This window comes from Abramis brama (genome assembly GCF_963993115.1).
Source record: "Abramis brama genome assembly, chromosome: 24".
Classification (NCBI taxonomy): domain Eukaryota; kingdom Metazoa; phylum Chordata; class Actinopteri; order Cypriniformes; family Leuciscidae; genus Abramis; species Abramis brama.
In genome coordinates, this window is record NC_139986.1 from 22,458,249 (window position 1) to 22,477,458 (window position 19,210).

Genomic DNA, 19,210 nt, shown 5'->3' on the forward strand with positions numbered 1-19,210 from the left:
CTCCCAGATGTAACACGCACATCAAATAGACATCACAGAGATGTACGTGTGCTATCAGAAATGGTTCCACCAGCTCATCCAGGTCCCCACCAGGTTAGCCAAGCTGGTCCACCAGCTCATATGGTCCCCACCAGCTCAGCTGGTCCAAGCTGGTCCACCAGCTCATCTAGGTCCCCACCAGCTGGTCCAAGCTGGTCCACCAGCAAATCCAGTAACCTTTATCTGTAACCTTATCTTAGAAAACAACATTTATCTGAAAAGTGTTTCAACTGTCCCGGCTCCTACTCTCTTTATTATTAAATAGTAAGCCATACGCATTTTAAATTAATCGTTCATATGTAGGGATAATAATTATAGGCTAACTGGAAGTTGATGGTTACCCGATTTCCAGGAAAGACCCAATTTTTTACAGAGGTAGTCTAGCTATACAAAACAGACATCTTCTGTTAAAATAAGTGCTTCCAATGCACAAAGTGCAATCTCTTACTTCACACAAGAGCAGCCATTTCCCCTGTTGCCATGGGGACGTTAGAAGTGATTATTACAAGTAGGCTAGGCCTATGTAAATGTATGTAAATTTACGTTAGCGGCTAACATTAATAAATGACACTTTGAGGTTTGAAAAGTAAGGTTTGTACATAAATGCAGATATAAATGTAATTAAAAAAATATAATCGATTTTCAAATTTGCACCTGTCAATACAGAACGAAATATTCTGTAGCCTATTTTGCAGTCAATACTGCCGACATTGTCTTTGCTGCTATATTTATATTTAACATTAAGTAGGCCTTCCACAACTCTCTCCCCCATATGTCGAATATATCACCAATGAGAAATCATATGTCAGCAGCAGCGCCGCGTCAGACACGTTTCTGGTGTGCAAAGACATAGAAAACACCACGCTCACGCCACACAGCCAGTGTGTCGCCGGCCTTACTTCTATTCAGAAGTGATAGTGTTGTAGTGAAGCACTTTTGATCTTATTCCAGAGTGCTAGGGTTAAAAAAAAAGGATGAGACGTCGTCTGACTAGAACAGGTATTGAAGTAGGCCTATGCTTAGTAGAGTAAAACTATTGGGTGTCTGGGACACCTGCAAAACTTAAGTCAGGTGCATAGGGGAAAATCTACCACTTCATGCTGGAATACTGCTTTTTGTTTGTTTTATGTTATTAAAGTTATCTACCTTATTTGAACTCTATCATCTACATCAGGGGTCCTCAACTCTGGACCTTGATATCTACTTTCTTTGTATATTTATGTAGTTATAGCTTATATTATTTTATTTACTGACATTAATTAAAACACATCAAGATATATTGAAGAAAAGTTTTATTAACACCATGACCAGATCTTTCAAATCAATAACGTATGCGCACATCAAGGTCTAGAAAGTAACTGAAGTCTTTGATTAGTCAGTGAAGGAGGCTGAAGATGCTTTATACACTCATGTTACATACACATCCATCTCATTAATGAAATCCAAAATTATTATTCATTTTGCCAGATTATAGTGTTGGTGCACCAAATAAAAACATTTAAAAAATGAACTCCCCATAAGGCTAAATGGTTAATCTTACTTGTGTGAGGCATTTCACTTTGAGAAATGTACAAACCGTTTTAGAAATACATTTTAAAGGGATATTTTATGATATTATATTTTTATTTTATTTGCCATTTACTTACCCTCATGTGAGGGTGCTTTCAGAACTTTCTTCTGTGGAACACAAAAAATATTTTGAAAAAAGTCTGTTTTTGTCCATTCAATGGAAGTCACTGGTCGCCAAAACAGTTTGGTTACCAACATTTAACCGGTTTAGAACAGGTTTTTTTAGTGGATCATCCCTTTAATTTCACTTAATTTTACACATACAAAAACACTCAAAGGGACAGTCCCACTGAAGGAACACAAGTGCTTAGCTCAAGTGCAAAATGGAAGTAGTTCATGGCCTGTAAGAATCAAACCAACAACTTTTCCAGTCCAGGGGTGCATTTCCCAAAATTATCGTTAGTCAACTTTCTTTGCAAGTTCCATTGAGCTCTATTGGTAACGACAGAAATTGTGACCATAGTTGGCTTTGGGAAATGCACCCCTGATCTTAAAATCTTATGGATCCCCTTCAAGCTTTCTGAATCTTTGTATAAACCTCTTTTGTTGACAATGTTGGCTAATGTTAAGTTCTGAGTTTTAAAGCAGTAACAAAAATAGTATTTATGGCTTTCTGTACACATTTTTGTAGTGGAGTCCTTCAACCAATATGGCTCCCAAATCTTTTTAGATTCTGTTTAATAAAATAAAGCTGATTATTATAAAATATAATGGATTAGAATGGCACTAAGTATATTGTACATAAATACGCTGAACTTAAGCAAGGCAGTGGACAGGGCTTCATTTTTAAAAGATACTTCTGTGAAGAACTGGCCTGCAGTATTATAAATTCAGTTCTCTTTAGAAAAGACTAATCAAACCACCTAAAAAAATAATAATTTATCTCATTTAATAGAGGAAGGTAGCATGATCAATTTTGAACCAGCTCCATAGCATACATAAATAATGTAATCTTTAGCCAAGGTCTGAAGAATGATGTGATTACTCGTCTTTATCAGGCTTGTAGATGGACAGGGTTCTGGCTGAGGGGTCGGTGGCCTTGATCCAGCGGGGCATCCAGTAATGCGGCGTCCATTCGCTGCGGCCGGGGTACTTCTTCTCAAAGACCTGCCTTATGTAGAAGCCTTCTTTGGTTTTGGGGGGGTTGAAAGGGAACAGCTTATCAGCCTTCTCCAACTGAGAGTCGTTCACCTGAAGGAGAAAAGATAGATTAAAGGATACACACCGTGTACTGTGCACATTCATGACATCATAGTCTGTGTGTACATGTGTAGTACCTCAGACTCGATGTGCTCCTGCAGGCTTGCATACCAGGATTTCTTCAAGGATGTCATACCATCACTGAAGGCCTCTTTCCTTCTCCAGAGAATCTCATCTGGGATAAGATTCATCCCTTTAAACGATTCCCTCAGGAGATGCTTCTCCACACCATTCTGCTCCAATCAAACAAGTTATTCAGTCGGATTACAAAAAACACTAATATGATATTTGAAAAACAAAAGCAATACCAATAAATTAAGCATCACTATCATTATTGCTCATATTTGGTGTTTTGGTTTTTGTATTACACTTCAGACCGGGAACCGTAACTGATGTGGGAACAGACACATTTTAGACTGACATGAGGAACTAAATCACTGAATTGTGAGGTGTCAGGACTCACCTTCGGTGCTCTCATCTCTGCAGGCAGAGAGAGGTAGTATGCGGTGAATCTGTGGTCCAGGAAAGGCACTCTCAGCTCCAGTCTAGTGGAAAAGGTTTGACGTCACAAACAGTGGAAATCACCAAGTTACTGTGGGAAGGGAAGAGAAGGAAGGGGTATTTTGTCTTACCCGTGTGCAGCCGTGGTTCTGTCCGCTCTCAGCGCATCAAACAGATAAAGCTCTTTCAGCAGACGTACACTCTCCTCAGCGCCCGCTTCAGGGGTCGGCGCCTAATTCAAATCAGGTCACAAATTCAGCTGAAATCAAGTCTGAAGATACAGCTAACAATGCATTACAAGGCACTAATTTCTCACATAGTGACCATAGTGAAGTCCCACTTAAAATGTCTGAATGTCATTGAATTACATTATAAAACTACACAAATGTTGCTACACCCTACATCTCAGAACCTGTTTTATTTGAGCATTTTTAAGTAGCTTTTTTTTATACATTTGGAGTTGACAGTAAATGTAAACTTAAGAACATAAATGACATGTACCTTATGAAAATAGATGTATCCTTGTGTCAGCTCATCAGAACCTTCACCTGAGAAAATCACAACGCTGTCTGTCTTCTCACGGATGTACTTTGATATCAGGTACATCCCTGCATAGAAAAAACAAAAACAAATCACTGAATACAAATCTTTTTCTGAAAAGCACTGTTGCCACCTAGTGGCTATAAGCTGAGCTAGGAAATTCATATTACTGAAGTAAATGATGCAAAAAATATAAATATATTTTTGGTCATACAGATAATACATTATTCAAAAGAGTCATACATTTTTGTGTGCACTCGCAATAACAATAAAACGTCAAACTTTTGTAAAATAATGAAAACAAACAGGATGCTCTTTCTGCCATCTCAGTCTCAGCTTGTTGAAATAAACCGAAACTGTGTATACTTACCTCACAGACATGAGAAATGCATCTATAGAAAGCTTAAAATGTCTACTTTTAAATTAACCAATTCAAATGGAAAGCAAATATTCTCAGATTATGTAATCCATATGAAAAAGGCATATTACCACTACTGAGATGTAGCCATTACTGACATGAGTCAGCATCGTTGACTTAAATCTCTGCATCCAAAAACACAATTTTATCAATAAATTATTAAAATGTTCAGACAGTCTCCTTGCTGTTTTTTTACGGCAAGCACGAGTGTGTGTGCACGATTGCTGATTACACTATTATATATAGGCAATTAAAGGATCATTATCGATTTATACCATACAAATAATCATTATGGTTTAATTCATGTAACTTCTGGCACTCTAGTGGATAATAAACAAAACTGCATCTTGTGGAAGAACATCGTAGTCAGAGGGACTTCTCTCCGTTTATGTCTATGATGAGTCACGCAGGTACTGGGCTACAATAGTCCAAATATAAACATTTATTATTCAGGATAAGACAAAAACACGGTTTGGAAATGGATTCATGATGTACTCACTCAATATATACATTTTGTATATTTTTGAACACAAATGTTACATAGTGCAGCTTTAAACATGCGATCAGTCAACTAATTGATTAAATGAACTACTGGTCGAGTAGAAAAAAACTAAATCATTACTGGTGAGTAGCCCTAGTTCCTTCTACTCCTATAATTAGTCTGAGCTCCTGTACTCACCAACAGAGGCACGTACAGTGGTGATGTCATAACTCTCCAAGTGAAAGATGACTTCGTCCACCGCGCGGATACCCTCCTCAGGCGTGAAGTTCACCTCATGGTGTTCGCTGCCAATGTAGGCTGCCACCTGCCACACAACACCAGTTAAAACCAACGTGATCTGCTACTAAATACTCAAAAACACATATGGCATGTGATTCAACTGATCTTTAAACTGGAAGAACAAAACAATCCAAAAAATGATGATCCTCTTTTGCCTCTATAATAAAAATAAGACCATTGATGTGCAAACGGTTCATATCTGTTACTGAAAAAGTTAAGAAAGTTATGCAGCTGATCTGTTGATATTTCTAAAACCCTATTTTGATTTGTTAATAATAGTTGATAGTAGTCTCTAATGATACAATACAAACCCTATGAGTTTGTTGTCATAGGGATATATTTTTAAAATACATAATGATGCGCCCTACTCTTTTTTTTCTCTGCTTATTAATATTCATTTGTTTGTGTAATGAGCGTCTTGTAGATCTGTGTATTATTGGTTGTTGTTTCCCCTCTTCTCACCCACTACACTCCCACTTTTCCACAGCTTTACAAACCATTTCTTGAGCTTTTTTCAAATCTGAGGTGTGAACCATCAGTAATAAAACAGGGGGGTTTGAGTCCACGTTAAAGTACAAGCATAAAGCCATTGCAAAGATTAAAAAGGTAAAAGTAAAAGGTTAATGCTTTTACTTTTGCTCTTAAAATGCACCAGATTGAAAAATGTCAATACTTTTCTTCAGAAACTCAGTTTCTCCCTGTAGAATCCAAGAATGGTTTTAAACCTTTGATATTTTGAAGGTATTTTTTTCGAGGTTAGAAATTCCACAATCATGACAACACTAGCATCTTTTAAGTCAACACAAAGTGTATAGAAATGCACTATCCATAGAAAGTGCAACACATGTTCAGGCTATAGAAGCATAAAGTGCATATTACATGCTGAATGTACAGTGTCACTTACCTTGCGGGCAGCAAGAAGATCTGGGCTGTCATCTGCACCAATGGCAAACGTCTGAATGGGATACTTAAGCTCTTCTTCTTTGGCCAGTTTCACGAGTGTCGCGGCAACCAGACTGGAATCGAGACCACCTGGAAATAAAACCATCATGGATAGGGTGAATGTAATAAAAAAGTCAGAGTAACAAACCCACTTGAAGCAAATAACAGAAAGAGCGACACAGGCACCTGAGAGGAGGCAGCCGATTCTTCTGTGAGCCATCAAGCGTTTCTTTACAGCATTTTCAAACAGGATCCTAATGTTGCTCTTGACCGTCTCCAATTCAAAGCCTGATGACAAAGGAGAAATTAAAAGGAGAAAACGTTACCGTAACTCTTCAACTGTTAGCACCATCAAAATCATTCAAATTGCACTTGACAGTACACAACATGCGCTTTTAGGCAACATATGGCTCATTACAGTCATTTCCATCAGCAAATGACAGCAGCTTTCTGGGAAAGCGAGAAGGAAGGATTTGAATGGAGAGACACAAGAGTATGGCAGGTTAGGGAGCTTTGGATTGCAGAAGAAAAGAAAAGAAACAAAAAAAAGCATGGCAAAGGGGGATTATACAGAACAAGAGGCTGGGGTGATTTTTGATGATACTTGGAAAGAGGGTCACACAAAAACTCAGTTTCAGTGTCACACAAAGATATAAAATGGCTTCAGAACATGTGAAATAGACATGCACAAGTAATTTGGACTACTTTTACGTCACTATATGACATCTACCTGTGCCAAGGCCCTGAAGGTTGTTATAGGAGGCATGTTTAGGTTCATCTGTGCAGCAGTGGAAGCGCTCCATCTGAACAGACTTGACTTTTCCAGTGAGCTTCAAGTCAAACTCCTCAAAGTATCCTGGGGGGAAGGGGGTGATCTCTGCAGGGGTGGACATGGAGTGTGTGATCTCTGTCAAACCTGTTTGGATTAAATCACAGTGAAAATATGTTGTTGTTAAAATTAAATTCTGGAATAAAGGTGTGCTCAAGGTATTGCATCAGGAGATAGGGCTGCACGATTTTAAATGAAAATGTGATTAAACGTACAGTATGTAATTTTTTAGCCACTAGGGGTCGCTAACCTCTTACAATAACAAAGGCGTAGTTTGATGACGCAACATTTGCTAAGAATTATGGATCTTGTCGTCAACGTCAAGCTGACCGATCTAATAATGTTTATGGATGAGTAAATAATACATCGATGTTTTTATCATGACTGTGATATGAAGCAGGTCGGGATTGCTAAGAGACAGCTATCAGCTCCACACGCGACGCGAGTCCCACAGATATAAAAGGAATATGGACATTTCATTCTACCGAACTACACGCGAGTGCAGAGTTACAACTCACAGGTCAGTTTATTAGACAAATTAAACTTGTGAGGTAACGCAGCGCTGTTTCACTTGGTCTAACATTACACTATCACACTAAACTGCATTTGAATGTGTTGAAATGTAACGTTATGTGTTAGTTTGTCTGTATGAGACTAGCAGTAAACTAGATCAACATTACAATAACATACAGAGCATATTCTAACATTTTATCATTGTTGAACTATATAACATTGATTAGTTTTATGTAAATGTGCTCACCTGTTTAATAAAGTACATGTAGGAGCGGTCGAAGTCTCGGACGTGAAGCTCTCGTTTATATACTGTCTATGGGAGCTCTCGGCATCTCGAAAACACCGCGCTGATATTGATTCTCGTTTTAGTTCTCCTCCTTTTTTTATCCAAAGTCTGCTTGCCATGGTCCATAATGTTTGAACGAAACAACAACAGCGTGCAGATAGACATTGCGAACGTCATTGTCCACGTCTGTCGCCTTGGTTACAATCAGAGGGCTCTGGTTGCTATGGCAGCATGAGTGGAAACCAGGGACAACGCGGATATGACGCCATTGAAGGCGACAAAACGGAAATAAAGAAACGGTCCGTGTCTTCGAATTAAATTACAAATTTCTCCTGGTTTGAAAGTTGTTGGAAACAGTCGGGATAATGTAAGTACACAACTAAAAAATATAACATAGATCAGTGATTTTAGCTATTTTTAGGGAAGATGGTTTGGGAAGTTTGGGAAGATGGTTGCCACATGTTGTGTTCCTAAATGCAACCCAAACTCAGAGCAGATGTAGAGATGAGTTTGAGTGGAGCAGCATTTACTGTGAACCAAGCCACTCTGAGACACTGAAAACACCAGATGATGAGCTCGAGGTATGTAAAAGAACAGTGCCGTGCTTCACTCTGAAACGTGCAGCACAAACATTAGGGCTGCTCTCGACTAAAGGTTTTTCTGATCGACCTGTAGTCGTTCATTTTAAGCAATTAGAAAAATAAACTTTCCTCCATTTCTTGGGATCAAATAGATGCAGTAGCCTTTGCTTGCTGATATTCTGATATAACTCCTCCTCAAACTTCCCGCTGCCCTGTATCCTGCTCTTCTATTGGCTGTAGGTCATCGCCAATGTAATTGCCAGTCAGAACACTTTCACACAGCAGGATTTTGAACTGCAGACAGGTCCAAATATTTAGCATGCCAAATATCTCACAGGCGCATCGATGATTCTCTCAGATCGCGTCTTTGATAATCACACTGCGTGATTGTCACTCGCATGAACGAGTAACAATTTGCCTCCGATTTCAGGCATTTGTTGGCGATTTCGCAAAATCTGTCAGTGATTGAAAATCGGGAATAAAATCGTGCAGTGTGAACTCGGCATTAGTGGGATTTCATTTACTTTCAATTATTCGTGCAGCCCTACCAGAGAAGGTGCTTTACATTATTCATTATACCTTTGGCCTCAGAACAGACTGCTAGAAAGCCATCGTCGGTAAGCAGTCTGAACAGTGGTCTCACACCGTAGGTGTCCCTGCCTAAGAAAACCTTTTTGTTAGCAGTGTCCAACAGGATGAATGCGAACACTCCATCAAGCAGAGTTGGCATCTTCTCGATTCCAAAGCGATCGTACAGGTGCAGAAGGATCTCTCCATCCACTTTGGTCTGATAATCAAACTCAAACTGCTTCTTCAGCTATAAGAAAAAAGACAGATCATTAGATGCATGTTAAACCATGAAGGAATTGGAGAGATGATGCGAGGTGGAGAGTCATACTGGCACAATAAATGTTTTCATTTAGTATTATAAAGAAACTCAGTATGGGTCATCGGCACGATGCCCTGAAGGAGTCTGAGAAGTTTCGGATATTTACATGCTTATAACTTTGGTTGTGGTTGATTTATTTTCACAAGGATCTTCTACTTAGATTCCTGAATCCTTGCTGAGTCCAGCGATACCAAACATGATGGGTTTTGCTTTGTTGTTTTTTAACACTTGTAATTTAGAGTTAAAACAACTTTTGCGAATATATTTGAAACCCTTAGGCTGACTGAGACGAAACCACGCTAGGAAATTTAGAAACATAGAAAGTTGAAAAACTTTCACTTTTGTAAGTGTAAAAAATAAATGCAATCAAAGTTCAATGGGGGTCATTTTTCATGTGCTCATACATACGTCTTTAACTCCAAAACAAATTGAGATATTTTCACCAAATTTGAGACACCTATGTATGGGCACAATCTGAGGAAAAACTGATAGGATTGCACCTCTTGGTGGCGCTATAACTGAACAAAACATGAAATTGCCACTAACTACAATAAAGTATATAAAATGCTATATTTTACTGATGCTAACTTCTTTTTTGCTTCTTGCTTGGCCTCGATAATTGCTGCTTGCAGCTATATTTATTATTAGTATAGACAATTTATATGTTATTATTATTATTAAATATTGTTTAATACTGTATAATGTGAGACTTTCTGAAACTTATTATACCGTGAAAATCTTACAAGCTATTGCACACACACACACACACATGCGTGCACACACACAGACGGTTGTGTCTCAGACAGAGTCCGTAGCATAATATGGCACTTCATCTTATAACTTTGCAATGCTTAGATAAAAAAATAAAATAAAGGAGGAAAAAACTATTTTGTTTCTAGTCCTTAAGGTTCTAAAGTTATGATTCAAAACACAAATTGCCTTATAGCGCCACCTACTGTAGAACGGGTGTGTCTGTGTGCCTGAGTAGCGGTATACAAATTTGGGTTCATTCTGCTAATTTGGGGGTCTCTATGATTTATTTTCTATGAAACCCATACACTTTTAAGGCAGAAAAAGGAGGAGGAGGGGGAGAAGGAGGAAGAGGAAGAAGAAAATCAGTACAAAGTAAAAAATTACTTTTGTTAGTGGAAGAAAAGTTTTTAATGACAGTCATAATATATATTTTATAATATATATATAATAATATCATTTGAAATTGTGCTTTTTTTTGTGAAATAAAGTGAAAGTGAAATAGGCCAAGAATGTTACTTACCCTGATGTGGTTGTAGATCTCACCATTGTAACACAACCAGAGGTAGGGAAACTTCTTGACACGTAGAGGCTGCATGCCATACAGCTGGTCCACAATAGCAAGGCGGTGAAACCCAAAGCAGCAGTTGGTGAATCCATTGACATTCTCGAAGCGGAAAGCATCTGGACCACGATGGGCGATCTTCATGGCATTGGTGCATTGAGCCGCGAGGCACTCATCACTACCGAACAAGGCCCATATACCACACATTCTGATGGAAAAAAATTGAAGGAAGTCAAATTAGTAATGCTATCCGAACATTTTAACAAAAGAATAAACAAGAGTAAACAACCCCAATGCAAAAGTGGACAAGACAGACTGAATTAAAATGCAAATTCAGAAGCTCGCACTTAATACAGTGGTTTCAACAGAAACATAAAGGACAAAGGAGGTTGCACTATTTTCTGTTTCTGACAGTGTTATGACAAAAGAAAGGAATTCCATTTATTTATTTTTTTGCGTTTAGTTTTACGTTTTCTGTCATATTTGATACATCAGGCTTTTATGGCTCATATAGTATGATACAGTGAGAAAATTAGGCTCACACGCCAGAGCTTTATTCTCCTGAGAAGTTTTGTGAAATTAGGTTTTTTTAATTGTCATTACTTTGTTTGGAGCAATAGAACAAATGGGAAAAAGAGGAAATGATAAAATTCCTCATTTGATAAAAGTCCTCATTTGGAAATAATATTTTATTTATATGTTATGCTATGTCCACAGAGTGATCATCAGGACTCAGTTGTTAAAAAATTAAATGAAATGAGACATTTATAGGCATAAATATGGATTTATTTTTCATTCACCAATCAATTTGTAGGATTTTCTTTAACCAAATATTGTATAAAGATGATTCTTAACTATGTTGTGAAAGATACAACAGGATGATTTGATATTTTACTTTATGCAATATATGTGTACAATGGCGGGTAGTCCCATTCTATGCAATGTATCTAATTTGCATATATTAATGTGTTCTTGGGGCAACATGTAACGAAAAAAAGTGTAATAAGTAGTAAATCATTTTCATTAGAATATCTAATATTTCATAGGAATATTTATATATAATTTCTTTCCCTATTCACTTGACTGATTTACATGCTGTAAGTCCTGATGTCCACAGTGGACATTTGAAATAGATGTCCTGTTTCGTAAATATTTCCTGAGATTGTGCAAAATTTGATCATTCAGTCAGTGCCAGTCATATTTAAAGACCAAGGAGACGGAGTTGTCATGTTGAAACCTCCAAACATTTGGTATCTCTGAAAAACTTGAAACTGTGACAAATTCACTGAAACAGTCCAGTTGTCCACTATAGTGGACAAAATGCTATGCCTGGGTCTCAGGAGGATATAGTGTTAAGAAGTTGTTGCAACTTACAGTATATATACTATAACAATAATACCGTACACAATGAAAAAAAAAAGCATTTATTGTGATATAGAACATGATATGGTCACATGACTACTACTCAGTAGTCCACTTTTACAGCCTTGTGTTTATACTCACTATATTGCAAACTATTCCAACTCAAGCTGTCAGGGAAAGTTTTTAAAAAAACAATTTGTAAAGTCATCCCTGCAGCACTCTTATTGTGTCAGAAAAAAATATCTTATTGCCCGCCCATCGGACGTTGGATTTTCAATCAATATTTTTATCCCTCCATGACTGGGCGATCTCTCAAATGGGCAGGACCTTGCAACAAACTGCCAAATTGACATGATTGTGATAGACACACGATTGAACATAATTGTAAAAGCTCAAAAAAGTGTTTGCATTTTCCAAAATGAAATTCAGGCCCTGATTATTGTTCTTTTTTTTACTGTTGAACTGACATTGTGTACTTTTTGTGGTATCAGCACCAACTACTAGAGGTTTGGAATTGTAAAGTAACTGCGAATTTACACCTCACAAGTCACAATTCTGACTTTTTTTTCACAGAACTGCATGATAAACTCACAATTCCATGTTATAAAGTCAAAAACTGTGAGATTAAAAAAATAAAATAAAAAGTGGCGGAATTCTGCGAATTTTTTTCTGTGGCGGAAACGAGCTTCCATACATCTTTTATAGGTTTGACAGGAAAGACTGCTGTGGTTAAACATGTGAAAATGTACAAAGCTGGAGAATACCAACTGAGCAAGTAAAACCTGTCCTCTTATGGTTGAACTGTATACAGTTTAGTAGTTTATATCAACATAATCATCTCACTAGTATGCTATGCACCAGTTGGTTGAATGTGCAAAGATGATGCCATGACTATTCAGTGTAATGTGCACTGATATCAGTGGTAGTGTGTGGCAATGAGAAAGAGAACAGTGAGATGTTTTTTATTTTAATTTACTCAATCTTATTTTGTTTCTCACCTGATTTAAAACTGTATATGATATCTAACTCTTCCAATAAGAAAGCTATAAAAAAAACTGAATCTTTTCAAAAGGTAGGCTATATATTTTATTGCTCCCTGGCATGTAATATAAGTGGTAGTGTGTGATTACTTTTTTTTTTTTTTTTTTACATATAAGCAAAATGTACATTTATACAATGGCATTCATAAATGCAAATAAACAAGTATCAAGCAATGTACGTATCAGTTTATATAAATAAATAAAATGTTTAAAAAAGTTCAAGGGTGAGTCTCTTCATTCGCCTTCTATCTCTCATAGCGTGGTGGAAGTGTGAAAAGAAGTCGGAATTGCGTGATATAATCTCGCAATGTTGGCTTTTTTTCCTCACAATTGCACAGTTTTCTCGCAATTATGACATTACTTCTCGCAATTGAGTTTGATCTGGCAATTGTGAGGATAAAACTCGCAGTTGTGGAAACTGCAAAATATAGCTAGACTATTCTCAATTATCATTCATTTAATTTATAATGTGGCTGGAAAAAAAAAAACTTTTACAGGTAGGGCCTATGACAGGAAAAGCTGTGGTTTAACATTACAAAAATGTACCAAGCTGGAGAATGCCAACATGTTATAATCACATTTTTAGCATATTAAGTGTAATCAATTCTTTAAAAATCATTCAGTCAGATACAACGTGTAGCTATACCTGTAAAATATGCTTGATTTGGTGTATCTCCAAAGAGCTGTGAGTCTGTGAGAAGAACCAGTTCTTCTTCAGTGCAGTCCGGCTGATGAAATAAAACACCTGTTGCTGCATTTCAGCATAGCCTGGTATATTTGACCTCAGTCAGTCAGTGCCGCCCAAGAACCAGGCGCTGCTGAACGTTGCCATGACGTAATGACGTTCAGGATTTTTTTTTATTTTTTTTATAGGCTACATGTTGAACATTAAACATATCAAAAAATATGAACAAGATAAATAGGAAACATACCATGTATGCCTACATAACTTATATAAATAGGCAAACTGAGAACAAGAAGGGTAGCCTATATATTTATAATCGAAGTAAAAGAGAAGTGCAGTTCTTTAAATGTGTTCATGGTTCCGGTTGCTAACAGGTGTTGTGCCGAATTTCGACCCCCTGCCCCCCTAGTTGAAGTCAATAGCCTACCTGATTGCCTAATCCTAACCCCGCCCTTAATCCTAACCCCTCCCACACAACTAATCCTAAACCTACCAATGCTAGGGGTGTAATCATTTGGTGGGGGTCGAAATTCGGCACAACACCTGTTTTTGAAAGTATTTGTAAGGTTTCAGAATAATTTTGTATGTGATTCTTTCAAACCATTTAACAGTTGTGTATGTAAAACTTGCCTAATAATATTAAAAGGTTAACATGAAAATGAGATTCTTATCTTGTCCATAGTCTTTTTTTATCATAATAAAAAATAACAACCCTTTTCTCTATATACATTTTAGATCAATTTAGCATATTAAATGAACATTCAAAATCAATCCCAATTTTCTTTAACATACAGGCATTCGAAAAAAAAATGTAATACAGTCTCAACATCCTTTTTACAAAATACACAATTTTCAGAGAGATCAGTTTTATATCTCTTTAGGAACAGGTTAGTTGGATAAATTATATGTAGGATTTAAATTTCACTAAATTTATTATTAACACATTTGTTATTATAAGTCCAATTTAATTTCCAATTAATATTCTCAAAATGGTTATTCCAGAAATACTTATATCGAAATGTTTCAGGGAAAGATATATTTATTAAACGTTAATTGCTTATAAAATTCAATAAAGCCCAGCAAAATGTTCAAAAAACCTGCTGGTATTGCATCAAATACAATACTATATTCTCATTGAGGAATTGGAATACCAAATTTTAGTAATGATGGAAATGATTGACATTGATAGACACATCATTCCATTTGATGTTAGTTGTTTGAATAAATATTTTGCAATATTATAAAAATACAGTTGAGCTTTGACAATTATTTTCAGTTAATTTGACAGTTTAAAGGAGAAGTTCACTTTCAAAAAAACTTTTGCTGATAATTTACTCACCCCCATGTCATCCAAGATGTCCATGTCTTTCTTTCTTCAGTCGCAAAGAAATTAAGGTTTTTGATGAAAACATTCCAGGATTTCCCCCCATGTAATGGATTCTATTGGGACCCAAACGGTAGAAGGTCCAAATGACAGTTTAAATGCAGCTTCAAAGGGCTTTAAACGATACCAGACGATGAATAAGGGTCTTATCTAGCGAAACGATCGGTCATTTCCAAAATAAATAAAAAAGTTTAAGTTTTATAAGCACAAACGCTCGCCTTGCTCTGTTCTGTGATGCGCGTTCGTGACGTCACGTAATACGCAATTACGTTGAAAAGGTCACGCTTGACGCGTTTACAAATGTGCGGAAGGAGGACCATATACACATTTTCAAATGTATTTGTGTCAGTTTATCGTTTAAAATGCCCATTTCGTGTGCGTATCCTGGGTGTTTTAATATTAAAAAGCCAAAAAGAACATTTTCTTCAGGACAGAAATTTTTCAAGCGTGACCTTTTCAACGTAATTGCGTATTACGTGACGTCACGAACGCGCATCACAGAACAGAGCAAGGCGAGCGTTTGTGCTTATAAAACTTAAACTTTTTTATTTATTTTGGAAATGACCGATCGTTTCGCTAGATAAGACCCTTATTCATCGTCTGGTATCGTTTAAAGCCCTTTGAAGCTGCACTTAAACTGTCATTTGGACCTTCTACCGTTTGGGTCCCAATAGAATCCATTACATGGGGGGAAATCCTGGAATGTTTTCATCAAAAACCTTAATTTCTTTGCGACTGAAGAAAGAAAGACATGGACATCTTGGATGACATGGGGGTGAGTAAATTATCAGCAAAAGTTTTTTTGAAAGTGAACTTCTCCTTTAATGGTAGCATGAAAAGCGGCTTTTAGGAGTAGCATTGCAGACACACACAAAAAAATGGAAGGTCCACTGTTGGAGCAATCATTAGAAAATGGAAGAAGCTAAACATGACTGTCAATCTCCCTCGGACTGGGGCTCCATGCAAGATCTCACCTCGTGGGGTCTCAATGATCCTAAGAAAGGTGAGAAATCAGCCCAGAACTACACGGGAGGAGCTGGTCAATGACCTGAAAAGAGCTGGGACCACCGTTTCCAAGGTTACTGTTGGTAATACACTAAAGGCTGATTTATACTTCTGCGTCGGACCTACGCCGGAGCCTCTACGCTGTAGGCAACGCGTTGGTTTTCATTTATACTTCTGCGTCGTTGTACGCGTTCACGCGCGCAGAGGGAGCATGTGAAACCCTAGGGAGCGGTCCTAGCAGACCAATCACAGCGCTTGCGTCCGCGTAGAGTTGACGCGTTGTTACATTTTTGGAGAGGTGCACGTCAGGGTACGCCGAAGGGTACGCGCGCTACACACAGCCTACGACGTAGCTACGGCGTAAGTTCGACGCAGAAGTATAAATTGGGCTTAAGACGTCATGGTTTGAAATCATGCATGGCACGGAAGGTTCCCCTGCTTAAACCAGCACATGTCAAGGCCCGTCTTAAGTTTGCCAATGACCATTTGGATGATCCAGAGGAGTCATGGGAGAAAGTCATGTGGTCAGATGAGACCAAAATAGAACTTTTTGGTCATAATTCCACTAAACGTGTTTGGAGGAAGAAGAATGATGAGTACCAAGAACACCATCCCTACTGTGAAGCATGGGGGTGGTAGCATCATGCTTTGGGGGTGTTTTTCTGCACATGGGACAGGGCGACTGCACTGTATTAAGGAGAGGATGACCGGGGCCATGTATTGCGAGATTTTGGGGAACAACCTCCTTCCCTCAGTTAGAGCATTGAAGATGGGTCGAGGCTGGGTCTTCCAACATGACAATGACCCGAAGCACACAGCCAGGATAACCAAGGAGTGGCTCTGTAAGAAGCATATCAAGGTTCTGGCGTGGCCTAGCCAGTCTCCAGACCTAAACCCAATAGAGAATCTTTGGAGGGAGCTCAAACTCTGTGTTTCTCAGCGACAGCCCAGAAACCTGACTGATCTAGAGAAGATCTGTGTGGAGGAGTGGGCCAAAATCCCTCCTGCAGTGTGTGCAAACCTGGTGAAAAACTACAGGAAACGTTTGACCTCTGTAATTGCAAACAAAGGCTACTGTACCAAATATTAACATTGATTTTCTCAGGTGTTCAATTTGCAGCTGTATCATACAAATAAATAGTTAAAAAATCATACATTGTGATTTCTGGATTATTTTTTTAGATTATGTCTCTCACAGTGGACATGCACCTACGATGACAATTTCAGACCCCTCCATGATTTCTAAGTGGGAGAACTTGCAAAATAGCAGGGTGTTCAAATACTTATTTTCCTCACTGTAACTTGCATTCAGTTTTGCCATTGATAAGTGGCATTAAAGGGATAGCTCACCCAAAAATGAAAATTCTGTCATCATTTACTCACCCTCAAGTTGTTTCAAACCTGTATGAATTTCTTTTTTCTGCTGAACACAAAAGATATTTTGAAAAATGTCTGTAACCAAACAGTTGATGGACCCCATTGACTTCCATAGTATTTTTTTTTTCCTACTATGGAAGTCAATGGGGTCCATCAGACATTTGGTTACCGACTTTCTTCAAAATATCTTCTTTTGTGTTCAGCAGAAGAAAGAAAGTCATACAGGTTTGGAAAAACTTGAGGGAGAGTAAATGATCACAGAATTTTAATTTTTGGGTGAACTATCCCTTTAATATGCTTTGCAGTTTGCAGTGAATTCATTGCATCAGCCTGTGTGTTTGATAAAGTCATCTGACTAGTAAAACCTGTCCTCTCATGGCTGGTTTAAAACTGTTTGTAGTGTAAAGCAGCATAGTCCTCTCAATAGGATTCACCAGTTGGCCGGTAACATTTTTATGAATTCTAACGATGCGCTGAGAACATGAACATAGTCGGTAATGTCTTTGTGAATGTAAACAGTATGAAAACACATGTACAGTATCAGTATACTAAGGGAGGTGTGAGAAGTACAGGCCTGGCTGATAAAACATGCTACATTTCTGCATATTTGACCTTGGTTCCTCCTGAGAACAGGAATCGCTGCTGAATGGTTGAATATGCAAAGTTTCCATGACGTTCTCTTGGTCATGACTATTCAGCGTAGTGCATGTTTTCTTTCTCTATTTCACATAATGAGCAAAATACAATGACATGCATAAATGCAAATAAGTATCAAGCAAGGCACGTATCAGTTTAAGCAAATCTATAATAATAGTTTATTTTTTAAAGTTAAAAAAAAAAGTTTGACATGCTAGAACCACTCACTTAATAATGTTGGGTTCAAAATAACCCAACTGTGTCTAGTCGCCAAGAAATTCTCTTTAGTATATTACAAATACATTCAGGAATTGTTCAAAATGATATAGTCAGTTTTATATGGGTTCCAGCATAGGAGTAAAGCGAAATGACGATGTGAATAAATTAACAAAATACAGAGAGAAACAATATACAAGCTCCCTTAAGCAAGTCAGAAATGAAGGCTTTAATCTGGAATAAACCGATATAAGAATGGCAAGTAAATTGGAACAATGGAAAAAAAGGGTAGATTTCTTTATAGCTTAATTAATAAAAGATAGGTAGAATCAAGGAAATAAGAGGTTAATTATAATAGAATAATGTTAGGGCATTCCAATTTAAATAGCACACTCAAAATAATAGGGAAACATCCAAATTGGTTGTGTGAACATGCATGCCATATTGAAGAAACTACACTTCATGCGATTCTTGAATGTATCAATTATGACCAAGAAGGGAACAATATGATAGGAGAAATGAAGAAAAATGGAATTCAAAAATTAAATGTTACGGTTTTATTAAAATGGTCAAGTGAAATAAATAGTAAAGCATTTTTTGGTTGTATTATTAGGGAAACAGGGCTGAAACCATGGCTGCAACATAGAATATAAAACTCTGTTCCAGACTCCAGAGCCGGAAATGTACATAATACGCTGGTTGTCAGCCGCCGTTGAAGAAGAAGAAACCAAGAAGAAGAAGCCCGAGAGCGCTTAGGTGCCGGAAGTAAATTTCCCATTCATTTCTCCCATTGACGTTTTGGAAAATCCGTATCTAAAGAGTTTAGAGCATGTCTGAGAATAACCAGCTACGGCTGAACTCATAGGCATACAACATATCATTTCGAGTGAAAAAACGACGAGAAAATCCCCAAAAAAGTCAAAGGTACAAGACTGTGTACATATTTTCATTTCCGAGCGAAGGAACTACTCATCCCATAAACCACCGCGCCTCACTGAAGTCGACTGAAGCCACAACCGCGAACCTTTCAAATCTGACGACAGCCACGCGAACTTTTTCTTGTGCAGTTTAATAACATTTAATGTATTTTCTTAATAACAAC

At 37.6% G+C, this 19,210-nt stretch overlaps 1 protein-coding gene across 1 annotated transcript; it reads right to left on the reverse strand.

Annotated features, from left to right (window-relative positions):
* Window positions 1–1,314: 1,314 nt before the first annotated feature.
* On the reverse strand, window positions 1,315–13,577 carry LOC311075287 (asparagine synthetase [glutamine-hydrolyzing]-like). Its single transcript, XM_084102569.1, has 12 exons — window positions 13,452–13,577; window positions 10,362–10,611; window positions 8,779–9,016; window positions 6,721–6,906; window positions 6,177–6,278; window positions 5,953–6,080; window positions 4,947–5,073; window positions 3,811–3,917; window positions 3,441–3,541; window positions 3,272–3,353; window positions 2,886–3,041; window positions 1,315–2,799 (listed from the first exon to the last, which is right to left on the reverse strand). Exons 2-12 carry the CDS (start codon window positions 10,608–10,610, stop codon window positions 2,590–2,592), a joined length of 1,686 nt encoding a protein of 561 aa, XP_083958695.1. The 5' UTR covers window position 10,611; window positions 13,452–13,577; the 3' UTR covers window positions 1,315–2,589.
* Between the last annotated feature and the right edge of the window lie 5,633 nt (window positions 13,578–19,210).

What these genes read in the sequence shown, in the direction of transcription:
- LOC311075287 (XM_084102569.1), bottom strand. Translation starts at nt 10,610, where the DNA reads ATGTGTGGTATATGGGCCTTGTTCGGTAGTGATGAGTGCCTCGCGGCT. An exon ending in CCTTCAGGGCCTTGGCACAG is followed by an intron (nt 6,279 to 6,720) that starts GTAGATGTCATA and finishes CTTTGTCATCAG; the next exon opens with GCTTTGAATTGGAGACGGTC. An exon ending in CACTGTACGTGCCTCTGTTG is followed by an intron (nt 3,918 to 4,946) that starts GTGAGTACAGGA and finishes TTTTCTATGCAG; the next exon opens with GGATGTACCTGATATCAAAG.